Source organism: Oncorhynchus masou, chromosome 28, assembly GCF_036934945.1.
Source record: "Oncorhynchus masou masou isolate Uvic2021 chromosome 28, UVic_Omas_1.1, whole genome shotgun sequence".
Taxonomy (NCBI): Eukaryota; Metazoa; Chordata; class Actinopteri; order Salmoniformes; family Salmonidae; genus Oncorhynchus; species Oncorhynchus masou.
Genome location: NC_088239.1, coordinates 23,546,205 through 23,567,014, shown reverse-complemented (window position 1 = coordinate 23,567,014; position 20,810 = coordinate 23,546,205). Strand labels below are relative to the sequence as shown.

The 20,810-nt window shown below is 44.8% G+C and overlaps 2 protein-coding genes across 2 annotated transcripts; one reads left to right on the top strand and one right to left on the bottom strand.

Annotated features, from left to right (window-relative positions):
* Positions 1–8: 8 nt before the first annotated feature.
* kbtbd2 (kelch repeat and BTB (POZ) domain containing 2) lies at positions 9–11,597 on the bottom strand. The gene is made up of 5 exons (XM_064941624.1): positions 10,951–11,597; positions 6,923–7,798; positions 3,660–3,825; positions 3,155–3,388; positions 9–2,879 (listed from the first exon to the last, which is right to left on the bottom strand). The coding sequence occupies exons 2-5, from the start codon at positions 7,093–7,095 to the stop codon at positions 1,551–1,553; spliced, it is 1,902 nt and encodes a 633-aa protein (XP_064797696.1). The 5' UTR covers positions 7,096–7,798; positions 10,951–11,597; the 3' UTR covers positions 9–1,550.
* Positions 11,598–13,154: 1,557 nt separating this feature from the next.
* On the top strand, positions 13,155–20,800 carry LOC135517381 (bucky ball-like). The gene is made up of 8 exons (XM_064941619.1): positions 13,155–14,798; positions 15,214–15,393; positions 15,656–15,846; positions 15,931–16,713; positions 18,478–19,231; positions 19,472–19,567; positions 19,841–19,936; positions 20,095–20,800. The coding sequence occupies exons 1-8, from the start codon at positions 14,792–14,794 to the stop codon at positions 20,124–20,126; spliced, it is 2,139 nt and encodes a 712-aa protein (XP_064797691.1). The 5' UTR covers positions 13,155–14,791; the 3' UTR covers positions 20,127–20,800.
* The last annotated feature ends 10 nt before the right edge of the window (positions 20,801–20,810 follow it).

Genomic DNA, 20,810 nt, shown 5'->3' with positions numbered 1-20,810 from the left:
CAAGAAGATTTTGGTATGTTTTTTAATAAATTAACGTTCATTCAAAATACAGTGCCAAAGGAACATGATGCAGCCAAACATGCTAGTAAGGTTTGTCATGAAGCACCTGTGCTCATGTTTAAGGTAGGAACCATGAAGCAGCGCCGTCCGCTCCTTCCCTCCCATACCACCCTCCAGTCGTTCTCCACTACCGCTAGTGGTTGCCTGGACAATTTCCATAGCAACAGCACTGGGCCAGCCCTCCTTCCCAGACCCAATCAGCAGCAAGATTCTTCAGTATTTCACACAAGAAAATAATCTGATGGGGGGTGGATACCTAAACACAATCACACTACAGTAATGTCTGATTTAAAATAAAAAAAATACTAATACAAAATAGAACCTGGTTGTTTTCCCCCACACTAACAGTTTCTTTTTTAAACATGAAAAATATATATTTTTATATATATTTCAGCAGCTTTAGGGGGAATTTATTATATATATTTTTTTAAATGCATGAGCCCAAAAATCTATAGTTGATGAGAGTATTGAGATAGCGTGAAGGAGGCGTGTGTTGTTGCAGAGACCCGCGCTTGTCAAAAAATAAAGAGCCGGCATAAAACCTCCCATCACTACAATGAGATGGCGGTTGGTTAGGGTGAGCTCCGTTCTGTAAACCGCTGGCTGGCTCTGTGGAAGACCTGTGTCCAGAGAGATTGACTAAGGATGCCTCCCAAATGGAACCCTATATAGGACGCTACTTTTGGCAAGAGCGCCACAGTGCCAGCTTAACAAGCCTATGGTTGCCCTTTGCGCCCTGTTCAAAAGTAGGGAGTCAGGTGCCATTTGGGACACACAGCCTAAGAGACAGGCAGGCTTGAGTGGTGTTAGTGTGAGCAGGGGACTAGAGGAGTGAGGGAGGAGGCAGGGGATTGCGTGTCTGGAGCAGAGGTGAAGAAAAAAAAAAAAAAATAGATAGTGACTGGACCTGCAGTCACCACCTAGAACCCCCCCTAACACTTGGCCCTGTATGTTCCTATACTAGGAGCATCCCAAATGGCACCGTATTACCTATTTAGTGCACTATTTAGGGAATAGGGTACCATATGGCTGGGACACAGGCCACGTGTCCCTAGGAGAGATGGATGTGGGTTTACAACAGTGGTGATAGAAGAGAGAAAGAGGTGGAGACCAGGAGGATTTTGGTACAGTTATTCCAAGGAGCTTTTCGCCAGTAAGTGCATCACAAATCAGTCAACGTTCAATTATCACATTGTAGAAACAGTATAACAGACTTGAAGTTGCAACGGACAAAAGAAAAAAACAAATCTACTTTTTTCCCCATATTACTTTTTAGTTTCTCCTATATTTTCAATGTCTGAGGCTTTGTATAAGATTGTTTGTCAGCAACAGCCAGCCAGCAGAACAGCCTTGTAGCGCTCAGATCCCTTTGGAACAGACATCAAACCTACCCCTCTGGCTTTCAGGTCCATCCCTCGACACGTCACACCCAGAGTTCAGAGGGCAATTCGGGGACTCCGTTTGGGGGCAGAGAGGTGGAAGGTTAAGAGCTATATGTGAGGGAGGGAGACCATCTCCCCGTCCACCTCAAACTCCTCAGCCCCGTCGGGGGAAAACAGGTAGGTGGGTGGTTTCCACGGGGATTCTTCCAGACAGGATGGGTATAGCTTCCCCACGGCGCAGCGGAAGTCCTTCCCCAGGTCCCAGAGCACACGCTCAGACACGGGCTGCTTGAGGTACCAGCGGTCCAGCTCCAGGTCGTACTGGTAGATGGCGTACTTGGCGCGCTCGTTCATGTGAGTCTCCCGCATGAAGATGCACAGAGCGCCAAGGAGCACCACGGCCCGCACGCACGGGTCCGAGTAGCGCTTGGCAGGGATGTTGGCGGCCAGGCGCCACTCGTTCTTGCCGACGTCGTAGATCTCCACGGTGACGGAGGAACCATCAATGGTGCTGGTGGGCATGCGGACGCCCGAGTTGGAGACAACGTGGAGCCCCCCAATGTAGAAGATGAGGTCACCGAAGGTGGCAGCGGAGGCGAAGCAGCGACTTGTCTTCCTCATGGCCATCTCTACCCAGGTGTCAGCACGAGGGAAGTAGCAGTACATGAGGTCATGGGTCATCACGTAGATACAGTCGTGGGCTGCTACAGACGTGGTCCAGTTCCAGGCGCAAGGGAGGGGGCTCATCATAGCCCACTCGTCTTTCTCACAGTCATAGCGTTCTACGGTACGTTTATTTAGCTCCCCGCCTACGTTGTCCCCCCCGATGGCGTAGATGTAACCCTCGCAGTAGACCAGAGAGGGCTTGATGCGGGCACACAGCATGGGCGTCTTAGGCACCCAGGCATTCTGCTGGGCGTCAAACCAGAAGAAGCTATCCACTGAGCGGAACACTGCCTGTTGCTTGCCGCCGCTTTTCCCATGGTTGGCGATAGAGTTCTTCAGCGGGATTTGCCCGCCGGCAATGAACACGTCGTTGTCGGGTGTGACGAGCGTCCCAACCTTCTGGAGGTCGCCAGGTGGATTGCTGAGCTTGTAGACCTTCTCGGCCTGTGGGCTGTAACACACCACCGTGTGGTTGGGGCCCGCCATCACCTGACCCATGTCAGATGGCCACTCTGACGTGGCCTCCATGAAGATGAGCATCTCCTCCTTTGTCATGCCAAGGCGGGGTTTGAAGAACTTGGGCATGGACTTGTAGAGGCCCTGCACTACGACAGACTTGTCGTTAGGCGGTAGGCCCTTGAACCAGGCACGCTGAGTCACCTCGGAGAGCGCGTCGATGCGGATCTGGCTGAGAACTGAGGACAGGTACTGGGACCTGGCCTCCATGTTATACTCCAGCCACAGCATGGCAGCCTCCCTCACCGTCTCCTCCTAAGATAATATTTAAACATCAAACATACTACATTGTGACAACACCATGGGTATCAGTTTTACAAGCAGTCATTTTGCGTAGCCAGAGGCTGTATTCTTATCCCCTAGGGGTAGTAATTTGCTTTACAGCTCAGGGATAAGAAATACACATAGAACCAACATTAAGACAAAGTAAAAAATATATATATATATATTAAAAGTATACATACCGGTAGGAATATTTCTAGGTAGGTAGAAAGTACATTAGGTACGTATAACCAGAGAAGTGTACCCACCTTCTCTACGTTGAGGTTGTCTGAGCACAGCACGTCAACCAGCAACTCATGGGACAGCTGTAGGAAGGCCTCCTGACGGTAGACCACGGGGAACTTGTGTTCCACCATGCGCTTGGCGCTCTGCTTCAGCTCCACACAGGAGAACAGATCCCCAATGCTCAGCATCCGGACACAGTTGTCTGCATGGATCTTCTTCACCAGGTAGTCCCTGCACTGCAGTAGCACATCCTCTACCTAGACAGGGAGGGAGGGAGGGAGGGTGTATTGTAGAGAAATAGCTACAACTTGAAAAACATCAAGATCAACATTGTGATTATATTACTAAGAGTCACAACTCAATTAGGCATATACACACACATCCAGTAATGTCCACTGATCAGAAATAGGAGGGTCAGTGATGTGATGAGACTCATGAAGACAGACAGGACACGTCTACCTCTGTAGATCAGGAGAGTAATGTTGAGACCCGGAAGGGGGGGGGGGGAATAAGAGACTGGTACCACACCTGTAGGAAGCAGGCAGTCTCATAGAGTGGCTCCACGGTGCTGTCATTGATAGCCAGGTTGCCTGTATAGGCGTAGGTGATGATGATCTGGAGAGTGGCAGGGTCCACGTTCTTCAGGTGAACATTAGTCTGTTTACTCTCAGACAGACCACTCATAAACATTGCCCTGGAGAGGGAGAAAACAGTGGTCAGTACTCAGACAGCTCATCAAAATGTTGTTCATTTCAAAATTGTTGACGTCAGCTATTTCACATCTTCATTAAAAGCAGTAGTTTGCTGCTATGGGTGAAGTAACGCATTTGTATTGTGACAGATACGGAGCGTGACAGACAGTCATCTACAACAGGGTTTCTCAAACTTGGTCCCGAGGCCCCCTCTGAGTCCATGCGTTGGTTTTTTTTCCCCCCCCTCGCACTACACAGCTATATTCAAATAACCAACTCATCAAGTTTTGGTTATTTGAATCAGCTGTGTAGTGCTAGGGCAAAAACAACGTGGGAGGCCTTGGACGAGTTTAGGATTGATCTACAACATCCGACTGGGGATCCAGCATAAAACAGAGGTAGGTAACAGACTCCCAACAACCCCAGTTGGACTTCTTCTCAGGCACTAGACCCAGTGACCAGACCACAGCATGCTCCCTCCACGCTGTGGCTCAACCACACACCAGCCAGCTTGGCATACCCAGCCCCCTTAGTATCCCCCCGCCTCCAGGCCATCCTGACACCAACACAGCCGTCTGTGACACAGCCTTTCTCTTTTTAAAAAACATGTCACCAAAACCTGTGAGTTTATGCTGCTCTATAGCAGGGCCCTGGGCTGGATATTACACAACCTTGCAAGCATCCTGTCACTAGCTTACACACCCCCACCACCAACCCGACTCTGCTTGCCTGCGTGACAAGGGTTCCCTTACTAATAGAAGTACGCCAGAGCCCCCCCCCCCCGGGCCCCTTTAACTGCAGCAAGGAGGGTAAAAGGGAGGAGAGCCTGAGAGTGCCAAGAGGAAGAGAAGGGACACCTCCTGGGGGGGGGGGGGGGGGCAGAATGCGTCAAGAGCAAGAGAATGAATACCTCTGTGAACCCAAGAGGGGAACTGCTTTGCATGTTGTCACCGGATACCGAGTGGTGTGCGTGGGAGTCGGTGAGGACGAATAGGTGGGTGTGAGGAGAGCAGCCAGTAAATGTGTCTGCTGGATCTTTACTACTGTTCAAAAGACTAGGCTACATAAGCTCGTCATGTATATATATAGTACCAGTCAAACATGTGGCATTTCTTTATTTGTACTATTTGACATTGTAGAATAGTGAAGCCATCAAAACTATGAAACATATGGAATAATGTAGTAACCAAAAAAAAAGTATTATTTTAGATTCTTCAAAGTAGCCACCCTTTGCCTTGATGACAGCTTTGCACACTTGTCATTCTCTCAACCAGATTAACCCGGAATGCTTTTCCAGCAGTCTTGAAAGAGAACCCACATATGCTGAGCACTGGTTGGCTGCTTTTCCTTCACTCTGCAGTCCAACTCATCCCAAACCATCTCAATTAGGTTTAGGTCAGGTGATTGTGGAGGCCAGGTCATCTGATGCAGCACTCCATCTTGATCAAATAGCCCATAGACAGCCCGGAGTTGTGTTGGGTCATTGTCCTGTTGAAATTAAATTATAGTCCAACTAAGCGCAAACCAGATGGGATGGTGTATCACTGCAGAATGCTGTGGTAACCATGCTGGTTAAGTGTGCCTTGAATTTTAAATAAATCACAGACCGTGTCAGAAGCTAAGCACCCCCACACCATCTCCATGCTTCATGGTGGGAACTTCACGTGGAGATCATCCGTTAACCTACTCTGCGTCTCACAAAGACACAGTCGGTGTAACCAAAAATTTGGATTCAGACCGACATGACAGATTTCCACCAGTCTATTGTCCACTGCTCGTGTTTCTTGGCCCAAGCAAGTCTTCTTATTGCAGTCCTTTAGTAGTGGTTTCTTTACAGCAATTTGACCATGAAGGCCTGATTCACGCAGTCTCTTACCTAGAGGTCAACAGATTAATCTGCCTTTTTGGACGCCGATTACATTGCAATCCATGAGGAAACTTGGTGGCAGGCTGACCACCTGTTACGCGAGCGCAGCGTCAAAAGGACCTTGTGGCTGCAATGAGGCACGGTAATGTGCTAGCTAGCTTTAAACTTTAAAAAAACAATCTACACATAATCTAGTAATATCATAAACTAACTAGCTTGTCCTGCGTTGAATATAAATCAATGTGGTGTCTGGGGTTGCCCAGGCATCATCTCCTCTGCAGTGCTGCACTTCAGCTATGAAATGTTGTGCTTCCAAATGAGCCCCCTGGGCCTACCTTCTCTTGAGCCACAGACTCAAGTTGAGTCATTCTACTACCACCAAATAGTGATTAATAACTGATAAACAGAAGTAGGGTCTGACATTTAAGGGACAAACAGTAACACATCTCTATATTTCTTAAAACAAAACACTGTTTGACCACAGTTGTATCCCAAATGGCACCCCATTCCCTATGGTGCCTGGTCAAAAGTAAGGCAATAAAAGAGGGAATAGGGTACCATTTGAAATGCACACTATACCTTCAGGGAGTACATGGTACGTGTGGCCTAATCCTAAGTGTCAGACTAATGCTTGTCATGTTTCCAACATAGGTGAATACTGGAAAGCGAAATGTAGACCTAAATCAACCATTTCACAGTTCCATCTCCCCAAAACACACATTCTACAGTAAGCCCAGGAGTGAGTCACAAATGGCACAATGTTCCTTACGTAGTACGAAGTGCACTATATAGGGAATAGGGTTCCATTTCAGACACAGGCCAGGAGTGACTTAGTGGGTTCCCAAACAGGCTTGCTCAGGCAGGTTGAGGGCAAGGTCTACATCATAGGCACTAGCTGCTGAACTGTAGTACTTGTACGTAACATTCTGCTGAACAGAACAGTCCAGAAGACTCACCTGAAATAGCAGCTACATGTGACCAAGACCATCTTGTGCGCTCAAAGTAGTGCACTCAAAGTAGTGCACTCAAAGTAGTGCACTCAAAGTAGTGCACTCAAAGTAGTGCACTCAAAGTAGTGCACTCAAAGTAGTGCACTCAAAGTAGTGCACTCAAAGTAGTGCACTCAAAGTAGTGCACTCAAAGTAGTGCACTCAAAGTAGTGCACTCAAAGTAGTGCACTCAAAGTAGTGCACTCCGCAGGTAACAGCAGCCAGCGAACAGCGTTAACTCACCTGAAATAGGAGCTACATGTGGCCAGGACCATCTTGTGACATGGGAACTCGTTGTCCTCCACCAGCAGCACCACATCAGTCAGTAACTTCTGCTCATAGAAGAAGTTGAGCTGCTCCAGCAGGGAGACCGCGTAGTCCATGTTAACTGGCCTGCGCTCACTGAGATCCGACATGGTTGCATCCCATGAATCGCGCCCCAGTTTCAGCAGTTCAAGCAGCCGGTAAAAGAACCGGGCTCCAAAACCAAATGGGGGGGGGGTAAATAACCTAAAAGCTACTGCAGACTCCTACAGAAAGAGACCCCGCTGCTTTGTGATGACTTGATGCCGGCAGGCAGACAGCGGTGATGACTCAAAACCAACCCGGGGGGGGAATGTGCGAGAATAAATCAGTGACAACAGGGTACAGAGACCCCTCTGCTTTGTGACACCACCGTTGGCTGATGTCGGCAAGGCAGAACAGAGCAGGGGTGTTGGCCAAAACAATACGCAGTGTCCCAGGACCAGGATAAAGACCTCTGCAGCAAAAAAAACTAAAGTAGCAACTCCTCCTGTTCCCCTGTTATGGAAGAGAAGACAGGATGCAGGGTGATCAAAATCAGGTTGGTTCCCCTCTTAGTGTTAAGAGTGGTGCAGGAAGTTACCCTCCAACTGGGCTCTCTGTTTAAGTCCTTGGTGTGGTCTCTAGAGCCAAAAACCAGTCAGTGCTGGTGCTTCAATGTCGGCTGTGTTTGTTCTGATCTGTATAGCCCAGATAGACTGGTCTCTCTCAGAGCAGACAAGACAGGCAGGCACAGGGGACTGGATGGAGGTAGTGGGGACAGGAGATGCAGACTGGCTGTGGTGGTGATAGTGATGCAGCTCAATCAGTGCTGGGCTGAAACACAGAACAGAACAAATCAATAAAACCACTTTCCATAGATCAGATCAGGCCCAGGACACAGAAAACAGGGCTGCTCCCTATGTAGAGGCGGGGCGGCAGTGTAGCCTAGTGGTTAGAGCATTGGACTAGTAACCGAAAGGTTGCAAGTTCAAATCCCCAAGCTGACAAGGTACAAAATCTGTCGTTCTGCGCCTAAACAGGCAGTTAACCCACTGTTCCTAGGCCATCATTGAAAATAAGAATGTGTTCTTAACTGACTTGCCTAGTAAAATAAAGGTTAAATAAAAAATAGAGCACTTAACCAGGGGCCCATGAGAAGCTGTTCAAAAATAGTGCACTATGTAGGGGATAGGATGCATCAAACAAACGGCCGATAAGTCTAGGGGGGGGTCTAGGGGGGATACAGGACAGATAGAAATGTTGGGAACAACATGTCTGTGTATACCGGTTAACATATTAATCTCCTCACAACATTTTCCAGAGATATGCTACGGAACATTAAGTGCATAGCAGGCCTAATACTTCATCCAATAACAGAGAATCTGCTTTTCAGGCAGACAGTCTCCTCCTCCCCACCATTTTCCTCCCTCCCTGCCTGCCTGTCAGATCAGCCCACATCCCCAATCCCTTCCACATGAGAAAAGTGCGTCGTCAACAATCTGGTCTCCCCTGGCAGGTCCCCCCATCACTGGTGCCGCTTGGAGAGACTCATTGCACTCACTGACAGCCAGACGGACTGTCTGTCAAGCAATTAAAATGGGAGAGACCCTGATAAAACCAACTGTCAGATTAATTTGTTGGTAACAGGGCACTACATAAAAAGTCTACTTAAAAATCAAGACACAGAACATGCTTTTGGCTGTGACTTCAGAGCTGTAAGCTACCGCCACTCATTGTGTGTCCCAAATGACACCATATTCCCTACATAGGACTCTGGTCAAAAGTAGTGCACTATGGGTCCAGGTCAAAAGTAATCTCATAAATGAGGAATATGGTCCATTTGGGACCCATCCATAATCATATCCTGGATGACTTCAGCCTCCATCTCTGGCATGTTGCCATGCTATCAAAGCAATCCATCCCATTGGCTTTAAGTCGTGTAGCTTACATTATATGCAGTTCTACCAACGCCAAACTAAGGGCAATTGGTGACAGAAATAGCAATTTAGCCAGGTAAGCCACATAGGTTGTTACATGTGAAAGGCAAAAGATGATCAGGCCTTCAATAAGTGAAGTAGTTGAATTACAACCGTTGTTATCGGTTATTTCTCCACTCTGGGACATGGTTGGAGGTTAGTCATTAAGAACATGGCCACAGCAGTCTGTTAAATAACCCTTTTAGCCCACGTGTTGATGATAGCCAATTTGTCCATCCATTGACATAGCTAGCTACCTACGTCAATCTTGAAAGGCAACAGTGTGAAGTAAGCATTCTTCTAAGATCAACAAATTAACATGGACCTGTACATACAGTCCCGAGCTGGCAACATTGGTGACCACGCACCAAAACACTGTACTACTATTACTAGGCTGATGACGTTAGCCATCTCACTTGACTTGCCAATGGGTGAGTTATTTTTAATGGCCCAGTGCCCCAGGTGGGCAGAGTTCACACATTTTAGACCATTCCGTCGGTCCTTAGAGTTTCTATGGTACTTTCATATACTTTTTAACCAGGAGTTCTGAAAGTAGCACTGACGAGCCAAAAGTGATCCCTGAAATTGCGTACTAAACCACAAGTGTGTAGATATTTGCACCATGTTATTGCTCTCTCTCTGCTGCGTATGCATCTTACTATATGTCACTTAAATGGTGAGGGGATGAAGCTCATTGGCGACAAGTCGGATTGCTTGTGGCTGGCACACATAAGTGAAAAATAGAGCGGCACAGCTTCTAGAAAACAGTGTTTTTCAAATAATGGATCTTGTGGCTAATTGAAGACAGACAGTAGTTTCGGAGCATGTGTTTAAGGGAAATCTCCAACCATCTGGTGCACCAGCCATGCAAAACGAACTGGCCCAATGATTGTGTTTTATGCTCGCCTCACAACATGGGACATAAAGCTAGCTAACCTAAATATGACTTACTTTCACCTGTGTACTGAAAGATACATTTTATTGTAGGTAGCTAATTGCCTGACTATTGTTAGCCAACTAGCTAGTGGTTGGTTAGCAAACTCATATAACGTTAGCATAGCCAGCTAACAGGTGCCATCTGTAACCTATAGAGAGCAATAGTAATGGCGTCTTTTTGTAGACACCAACTCTACCATGGCTGATTGGCCAAAGCCTATGGGGAAATAAATAGGATTTGGGGATAATCACCGAAAATAATTTGTGGTAAACACCGATTTAGGAGATATACAATGTTCTATAAGAACCTTCAGCTTACGTCACTTGGTGAATTTTTAAACATTCGTATAATCAAAAAACGTAACGACTTCCTAATTCATAAAGGGCATGTTGACTACTATTATACAATAGAACAAAACGTATAAGAACTCCTAAGCCTGTGTTAACATCTGACCTTATTTTCGACGTTTAAAAAAACAACATTAATTTCCCCCATAGGAATGGCTTAACTTAAGAGATAACTCATTTCCGGTTTTTAGGACTACAAGATGACAATCTATTGACTTTAGAGCGCTGAAAATTCTTAACGGTCACCAAATTATTTGTGGGAGTTCTAGAAAACTGGGAAATAATTAAAATGCCTAGCCAGCTCGTAGTTGTGTGACTAAAGTTAGCTATGTTAACTATCTGTATTACAGGACATCCTTACTGCTAGGCCACATTACGTTACGGTCACCAAGTAGTAAAAATTAAAAAAATAAAAATGCTAGAAGTTGATTGGCTAACCTGGTGACTAATTCCATGGTGATAATTCAAATACGTAGCTAAATTAGTTCAACTGGTTAGCTAGTTAATGTTATCAAGTTATAGTAGTTACGTTACCGTTACTTTATCGGTGTTAGCTAGCTAAACATTCTGGCTAGGTTAGCAAGCTAGCGTTAGCTGGCTGGGTTACTGCCAAATTTTCAAGCTAGCTACTTCCCAGAACCCCCCCCCCCCCATCCAAAACATGGATAAGCAAGCCAGGCCTTCAGTGGATGTGGTGACTGATGACAGATTAGTTAGTTTACTCACCTTTCTTTTCGAACCATTTATCCCAAATTAGACTTGAAAGCGGGATCCCACACAGTCTAATCGCTGCAACTATTAGCTATTGTCTACAGTAATGTTAGCTTGATCATACATCAACAAAGGCGGCAGTTGCGCGTCCCTTCCGGGTACTTCTTGCCCGGACTCGGGAATGAACGTTACTCCCACATATATATCCTGCCAACCAAATTATTCAGCTACCTAACTATAGTGATGAGGTAGGTCCGTATAGTTTCCAGCAGTCTCATAGACCTAGCTAAGCAAGCAGGTAAATAACAATATCCAACGTAAGCAAGCAACGTAGCGCTAGCTAAGAAGGGTTAGCATTTGCTAAGCTGGTTAGCTAGGTTTTAGACGTCGGCGTTAACTAGACTGTGAGCTGGCTAACAAGCAACCGTTAGATTACTAGAATGAGCTAGCTATGCATGCATGTATGTATGGCTGTTAAGATATTAAACAAACATATTTCCTTACACTAGCTAATTTAAGGCAATATGCAATAATCGATGCCGACCGGTCTTTTCTTGCTATTACAGAAAGTATCTAGCTCCGGAAGCCGAATTTACACAATTAAGGCCGCGAGAGGCAACCAGCAAGAAACCTTTCTCGACAACGCAGGCGCCGCGCAAGACAACAGGGGCCAAATGAGGATACTGGGCACGCGCCCAAAAACCGTCTCAGTTAGGGGATTATATTAATGCTCCGGACATGCCCCGGGTGTACCGGGTTAGCGATGATTGCATTCGATTTGGAACCGGGACATCCCGGGCGTGAGCCAGGTGTCCTGTGCGGGCGACGGCAAAAGCGGCTTAAAACAACAGTGACATAGGTTAAAGAGGCAGTGCAGTTAAAAAACGTATTTTCCTATTTTTTATGATATATCCACACTATGAGGTTGATAACACTGAATTTGTGAAAATTATGATAATGACATTTTTGTGTAAGAAGGAAAAATGCCTGGAATTTCATGTAGGTGGGATGGACCTTCTGGCCCACATCATTAGTCACAATATGATCTGAAAGTACTCAGACCCCTCCCTTGACCCTTTCCACATTTTGTTACTTTACCGCCTTATTCTAAAATTGATTAAACAGATGTAAAAAAATATATATATACTCAAATATCACATTTACATATGTATTCAGACCATTTACTTAGTACTTTGTTGAAGCACCTTTGGCAGCGATTACAGACTTAAATCTTCTTGGGTATGACGCTACAAGCTTGGTACACCTGTATTTGGGGAGTTTCTTCCATTCTCCTCTGCAGATATGTTTTCCCCTATTTTCAGGTCTTTCAAGAGATGTTCGATCGGGTTCAAGTCCGGGCTCTGTCAAGGCCACTCAAGGACATTCAGAGACTTGTCCCGAAGCCACTCCTGCATTGCCTTGCCTGTGTGCTTAGGGTCATTGTCCTTTTGGAAGGTGAACCTTCGCCCCAATCTGAGGTCCTGAGCACTCTGGAGCAGGTTTTCATCAAGGATCTCTCTGTACCTTTCTCCGTTCATCTTTCTCTCGATCCTGACTATTCTCCCAGTCTCTGCCGCAGAAAAACATCCCCACAGCATGATGCTGCCACAACCATGCTTCACTATATGAATGGTGCCAGGTTTCCTCCAGATGACCCTGGTTTGATTCCAGGCTGTATCACAACTGGCAGTGATTGGGAGTACCATAGGGCAGCGCACAATTGGCCTATCGTCATCCGAGTTTGACCAGAATAGGCCGTCATTGTAAATAAGAATTTGTTCTTAACTGACTTGCCTAGTTAAATAAAGGTTAAATTAGGTGGAAAAGGTCAAGGGGTCTGAATACTATATATACAGTACCAGTCAAAAGTTTGGACACACCTATTCATTACATGGTTTTTCTTTATTTTTACTATTTTCTACATTGTAGAATGATGGTGAAGGCATCAAAGCTATGAAATAACACATATGGAATCATGTAGTAACCAAAAAAGTGTTAAACAAATCAACGTATATTTTTTATTTGAGATTCTTCAAAAGTTGCCACCCTTTGCCTTGATGACAGCTTTGCACATTCTTGGCATTCTCTCAAACAGCTTCATGAGATCTCTCAAACAGTTTCAATTAACAGGTGTGCCTTGTTAAAAGTTAATTTCTGGAATTTCTTTCCTTCTTAAACATACTTTGATTTGTTAAACACATTTTTAGTTACTACATGATTCCACGTGTGTTATTTCATATTTTTGCTGTCTTCACTATTATTCTACAATGTAGAACAAGCATCAGAGCCAGTGTAGTAGGATTCAACCGTAGTCCTGTTTTGCCTGTTTGATGGTTCGTCGGAGGGCGTAGCGGAATTTCTTATAAGTGTCCGGATTAGTGTCTCGCTCCTTGAAAGTAGCTCTAGCCTTTAGCTCAGTGTGGATGATGCCTGTAATCCATGGCTTCTGGTTGGGATATGTACGCAACGACCCTGTGGGGGCGAAATCGTCGATGCACTTATTGATGAAGCCGGTGACTGATGTGGTATACTCTTCAATGCCATCGAATGAATCACAGAACATATTCCAGTCTGTGCTAGCAAAACAGTCCTGTAGCTTAGCATCCACGTCATCAGAACACTTCCTTGATGAGCCAGTCACTGGTACTTTCTGCTTGAGTTTTTGCTTGTAAGCAGGAATCAGGAGGATATAATTATGATCAGATTTGCCAAATGGGGGGCGAGGGAGAGCTTTGTACGTGTCTCTGTGTGTCTGGAGTAAAGATGGTCAAGAGGTTTTTGTATGACATGCTGGTAGAAATGAGGTAAAACGGATTTAAGTTTTTCTGTATTAAAGTCCCCGGCCACAAAGAGCGCCACTTCTGGGTGAGCATTATCTTGCTTGCTTATGGCTTTATACAGCCAGTTTAGTGTGGTCTTAGTACTTGCATCAGTTTGTGGTGGTAAATAGATATCTACGAAAAATATAGATGACAACTCTCTTGGTAAATAAGGGGATGGGCTCTAGACCAACCTATCTAAATATCTTCACATTTGTTTCCTAACACCCATGTGATCAGACTGAGCATTTCAAAGGCCAAAGGAGGCTCAGGGAAATAAATGATAAAAATATATATTTTGGAGTTATTTTCGTTAAAGAAACATACACAGTGATTTATTAGACATAAAGTGATGATTTAAAAATAAAATGACAAAGACTGCATGGGGGATTTAAGCATGTGAAGTAATGACTAAGATTTGGGCTTTTCACATGCACAATTAATTGCTTTTGATAAAACCGCTTCATCCGCCCCCTCAATTAAAAATAGTTTAAAAATTCGAACATATATTTTATGTAAAAGAGATGAATGTTTATGAACGATGCACCATGCTGCATTGTTGACCATATGACCAAGCGGCGCAGATTACCGTTCGATTTGAGCACAGCGCGACTCCCTCACCGCCTTCGTCAAATCACGTGACGGGCCATAGCCGGGTTCAACTCGGGGCAACTTAATCGAATCCCCACAGTACATTTTCAAATGTCTCTCCAAGGCAAATGGCGCCCTCTTCTGGGAGAAAATGTCGGTGAAATGTAAAAAACAAAACAGAAAACAAATTAGGAGCACAGGTGTGATCCATAAAACTGATTGAACGGTTTGGGCAGTAAATATCCGTAGCTCAAACTATTGAAGATTAGATTTTAGTATAATTCTGAAAGAGTCTACCAAGTAAAATTACTCAGTATTATGCTCTTTTGATTGTGTGAGACAGTGAAGGGAAAAAAGTGTTTCCAATTTGTAGTGGTAACGTTGTGAAGTAGGCCTCATCTCGTTTTCAGCGCTTTCATTTTGATAATCGTTGGATACATCAGAAAATGGACGGTAGGCCAATCAAATTTCCCTTCGTCTTGTCTATTTACCTGTCAAGTGTTCTCAAAGTTTAAATATGGATATAAATGTCACTGTAGCCTGGTCCTATATCTGTTTCTACTCTTGCCAACTCCATTGCTGTCATTGTTTTACCTGGAAACCCAACGTTTAATTGCGTAGAATTCTACGTCGTGCAGAAATTAGCGTTTGAATCAGGAAAGTTCCCGTCGGGTTTCCAGGCAAGTCCAAATTTCTAGACGCAATGTGTCTGGCACGAGGCTACTATCAGTGTGCACCAATTATTTGTGATTCTGCAGCTCTCTGAATGAACTGATATGGTCTAAAACTTTTTATATATATATATTCACACTGATTATTCATAACATAATGGCATGACAATGATTGTTCGTTTTTCTTATTAATACAGAAGGGAGCAAACACCAACAGTCGATGGAAAGCGGTCAGCAAAACCAGCGGCAGGTCAATCACCCAAGGCCCTTCTTCTATGTTCAGCCGGCTTCTCAACCTTACTACAACATGTATCATCATCACAATCAGTGGCATAATATGAATAACCCATACAACCACTATGGTTTACCTGGTTCCGGTAGGCCAACCTTTCATGTTTCTTTGTTTGTGTCCCAAATCAAATGGCACCCTAATTCCTATATTGTGCTGTAGTGCACTGCTTAGGACGTGAACCCTTTCGTGCACTATATAGGGCAAAACTGCCATTTGCGACACAGTTTTTCTCAAACCATAATTTCAGTGGATTATGGATTATTAGTGTTTTTATATATTTTTTTTCTGGGATGCAAATATTTTGCCGCATGGTCATTGTCTTAAAAAAAAGTTTATGTTCTCCGCAGGAGTTTATCCCTTTGGTCGTCCTAGTCCATACATGTCTGCATATCCATACATGCAGTATCCTGGTGGATATGTAGTCCCACATGCGCCACACATGCATCCAGTTGATTACAGACGCATGTATGAACCACCCCATTTTCATCTACCTCCTGTGCATGACCCCATTTTCCGCCAACAGCAACAACACCACCATGTATGTATGTATTCTTGTGCGCAGATGAATAAGGCTATTTTATATATTCTCTCATTTATTAATTAGTTAATTCACCACCACCAGGATCACACCCAGAGAGAGGTGGTCTGTTCTGAGGCTCAGACGGACCCGAGTGATGCGCTCAACAAGCTCATAGAATGTCTGGACAAACTCCGGGCCAACGAGATGCAGGGTTCTGAGAAAGAGTTGGATTCCGGTGTCGTTTCACAATCTTCAGGAATATCCTCACCAGATGGGGAAAGGAAATCTTGTGAGGTGGTGGTGGGGGGAGACATACACAGTGGTCATGGAGCCTCTTGTGTTAAATTGGAAGGCAGCCAATTGCAGTCGTCGTTTCCGATGGGCAGGTTGTTCAGCGTCGGTAACTCCACGACGGCAGTCTATGACTGTGAGTCAAGCCGACGCCTCGGCAGCCTGGGTAAGGAGAGCTGGGCTGTAGACTCTGACGAAGACACCCCATTGGACAGCTCATCTATTCACGAGGAGAACCTGGACCTGCAGCAACATGTGGAGGAGTCTCTTCATCGGTGTTCTTTGGAAAGTCTTTGCCTCCAGTCTGCTGTCTTGCAGTCAGAAGACAGCCCCAGACCTGAAAACATAGACAACGATGCAGAGGAGGACAGCACCAATCCAGATGGTACTAGTTCCACTGAGGTACCTAGGTGGCAGGGCCACTGCTCCAACCTGCTCTCCACACAGTCACTACCATCCCCCCTAGCCTCTGACTGGCAAGCCTTAGAGGACACTAAATGTGGGGAAGAAACATTTGATGTTCCAGATAGGAAAGGTCTGTCTAAACTGGATGTTGACCTTTCCTACCAGATCCTCCATCTGCCCTTTGACAAGGTACAATTATAGTAAAACGTTAATCTTTTTTTTTCTTTTCTTTTTAATCTGCAGTGTTTGTTGAGACCTTGTAAGCATTTCATTTAGAGGTCGACCGATTATGATTTTAACTGCGATACCGATTTATTGGAGAACCAAAAAAAGCCGATACCGATTAATTGGCCAATAAAAAAAAAAATAAAAATTGTAATTAAAAACAAAACAAAATTGTAATAATGACAATTACAACAATACTGAATTTTAACTTAATATAATACATCAATAAAAATATATTTAGCCTCGAATAAATAATGAAACATGTTCAATTTGGTTTAAATAATGCAAAAACAGTGTTGGAGAATAAAGTAAAAGTGCAATATATGCCATGTAAAAAAGCTAACGATTAAGTTCTTTGCTCAGAACATGAACATATTTAAGCTGGTGGTTCCTTTTAACATGAGACTTCAATATTCCAAGGTAAGAGGTTTTAGGTTGTAGTTAATATAGTATTTATAGGACTATTTCACTCTATACCATTTGTATTCCATATACCTTTTGACTATTGGATGTTCTTATAGGCACTTTAGTATTGCCAGTGTAACAGTATAGCTTCCGTCCCTCTCCTCGCTCCTACCTGGGCTCGAACCAGGAACACATCGACAACAGCCACCCTCGTAGCAGCGTTACCCATCGCTCCACAAAACCCTTGCAGATCAAGGGGAACAACTACTCCAAGTCTTAAAGCGAGTGAAGTTTGAAACGCTATTAGCGCGCACCCCGCTAACCATTTCACATCGGTTACACCAGCCTAATCTCGGGAGTTGATAGGCTTGAAGTCATAAACAGCGCAATGCTTGAAGCAGAGCGAAGAGCTGCTGGCAAAACGCACGAAAGTGCTGTTTGAATTAATACTTACGAGCCTGCTGCTGCCTACCACCGCTCAGTCATACTGCTCTATCAAATCATAGACTTAATTATAATATAATAACGCACAGAAATACGAGCCTTTGGTCATTACTATGGTCGAATCCAGAAACTATCATTTCGAAAACAAAACGTTTATTATTATCGCATATACCCTGACTCTGCGTGCAATGAACGCAAGAGAAGTGACACAATTTCACCTGGTTAATATTGCCTGCTAACCTGGATTTCTTTTAGCTGAATATGCAGGCTTTAACACATACTTCTGTGTATTGATTTTAAGAAAGGCATTGATGTTTATGCTTAGGTACACGTTTGCGCAACGACAGTCCTTTTTCCGAGAATGCGCACCGTATCGATTATATGCAACGCAGGACACACTAGATAAACTAGTAATATCATGAACCGTGTGTAGGTAACTAGTGATTATGATTGTTACTTTATAAGATAAGTTTAATGCTAGCTAGCAACTTACCTTGGCTTCTTACTGCATAACAGGTAGGCTCCTCGTAGAGTGCAATGAGAGGCAGGTGGTAGAGCGTTGGACTAACGTTAGTTACCTGTAAGGTTGCAAGATTGAATCCCGGAGCTGACCTGGTAAAAATCTGTCGTTCTGCCCCAGAACAAGGCAGTTAACACACTGTTCCAAGGCCGTCATTGAAAATAAGAATGTGTTCTTAACTGACTTGCCTAGTTAAATAAAGGTATATAAAAGAAAATCTGCCAAATCGTTGTCCAAAAATACGGATTTCCAATTGTTCTGAAAAATTGAAATCAGCCATTCCGAATAATCGGTCTTCCTCTAGTTTCATTGTGTTCTCTATATTATGACAAACTTTAATTGGATTTAATTTGGACAAGGTTCTGACAGCTGGAGCTCTGCAGAAGGACTGCTCTGCCAGCTCCAGCTCTGCTCTGCTGTGTGGAGACCTCCAGGCTTCCCTGTCCTCCAGCCGGATCACTACCACCTCCACCCCAGCCCGTCACCACTACTACTCCTACTACTGCCCCCCACAGACAGCCCACGGAAGGCTCAGCGTCCTCAGTCCCTCCCTAGATGAGCTCTCGTCCCGAGAGGAGATGTTCTCCACCGACCTGGAGGACATGGATCGGTTTCCCAGAAGTTCCGTCTACGCAGGGAGGAGGTTCCCTGCGGAGGTTGAGCACCTCAGAGAGCCAGGGGTCAAGAAAGTCTGTCCTAAGTCCAATAAGCTTTTGTGCGCCTGCTGTGGCTCGAGCCTGTTGAAAGGAGGGGCGAGCAGGGTTAAAGTTCATCACAGCCCGAGGGTGTACGCTGATGATGAGGCGGGGGATTCTGATGACGTTGTCGAGCAGGAACAACAGTCTGCAAGGACGCGTGATGAGAGCGCGCACCCCACTAGGGTGGTCGTGCAGAAGCACTCTGTCCCCAAGAAACACCAGCCTCTACACATCCAACAGCATCCCAAACCCAGCTGTAAGAGAGGCCAGTGTAGAGAGGCTGTCGGACCAGAGGAGAAGGAGAAGCAGGAGGAACCAGAGATGGTGCTGGAGAGATCAGAGCTGGAGTATTATGAAGGCCATGTGGCGGAAGGTGGGCAGGATGCAGGGGATAAGGAACACAGGACATGCAAAGGTAAGTCTTTGTAAAAAAAATAGATTCATTGGAACGGGCATAGAACCTCCGACCGTTGCAATTTGATTAGTAAACTAATGGGTTCACTCTAATGGCCCCAAGTATGCCCATTAGGGCATCATTGACTTAAATATGGACTTCCATTGAAATCGGAACATCGCACTACTCACGCATTATTGGGGCCAGAGTTGGCTGATTTTGATTTCCCTGTACACTAAACCATAAATCTGCTCTCTCTAGATGGACTATGCAGAGAGGGCATTGAGACTTCAGAACCGGGTAGGTGGGAGAGGGGTAGGGCCAAGCCCAGACGAAAACCACACGCCTCACTGCAAGGTAATATAAACCAATCCCGATCAATAGATTTTAATTGATATTCTTTAGCTGTCCAAAGTACCTACAGCATTGACCTGTGGCCATGTGTCAAGAATCTGAGTAGGAGTGCTGATCTATGATCAGCCCCCCCCCCCCCCGTCCATGTAACCTTCTTCGTTGTGATCCAAAGTGCAAAGCGGACCCTAAATCAACACTCAAACGCCTGACACGTATGACTTCAGGTGTGTGTTCTATGAATGTGAGAGCGTAATGTTCAGGTCTGGTTGTTTTCAGAAAGACTGGCACTGAGGAAAGCTCTGTGGAAGCCATTGGTGTACCAGAGAGTGCGAGATGAGGAAGAGGAGCCAACACGATGTCACAGGGGAAAAGGTAATGTGTTTTTCTTTCATCTTCTGCTGTTTTTTTCACTTGCCAATACTTGGGCTGCATCCTAAATTGAACCCTATTCCCTTTTTATAGTGCATTAAGACCTTGCTGTGTTATGTTGGTGTATGAATCTTTTTCTAATTTTCTTCTGCTTCTTCCAGGGTCCACCAAGAGAGGAGACACAAGATGTTAATGTCACACCATTGATTAAATAAAATGGCACAGAAAAAGAGCACTTAGTAGATTGCACAATATAGATGGACACTTATTTTTGGGGGTGATAAACCAAGGAGACTTGGTTGAAGTCTCCTTGGCTAAAAAGTACACTTTCAGGAGGTCCATAGACACCGCCTGTTAGCTAGCACTGTACTGTATTCTTTGAGGGTTAAATACCTACTTATTCACCAGCACAGGGTTGGTGGCTTTGAAATGTTGATTTGCGTGACCAGTGTGTGCATTATTAAAAGGGATTTCATTGTACCTGGCTGTGGTTTATTACACCTGTTAGTAAGTGTAAATATGGTTTGGAATTATAACATTTTTATGCTAGAAAATTATAGAACTCGATAAATGGCAAATATTAGACTACTTGACATGAGACAATGCTATTGCCATGTAGGATTTTGTCAGTCGGCCATAGCAGTTAAGTTGCTTGACAGTCCAATTTAGACTATGATTACAAATTACAGTTACTGCTTTCAATTACTGACGCAAGCTAGTTTTCGTTGGCTTTATACATTTACTGGTGATTTACTGGCAAGTGAAAACAACGGGCGAGATTGTTTTGCATGGCCTGGTGCCCCGGTGCCTGGAGATTTAATTTAAGGACCAATGGAATGTTCTAAAATACAAATCTCAGCCCACCTGCGGCACCGGG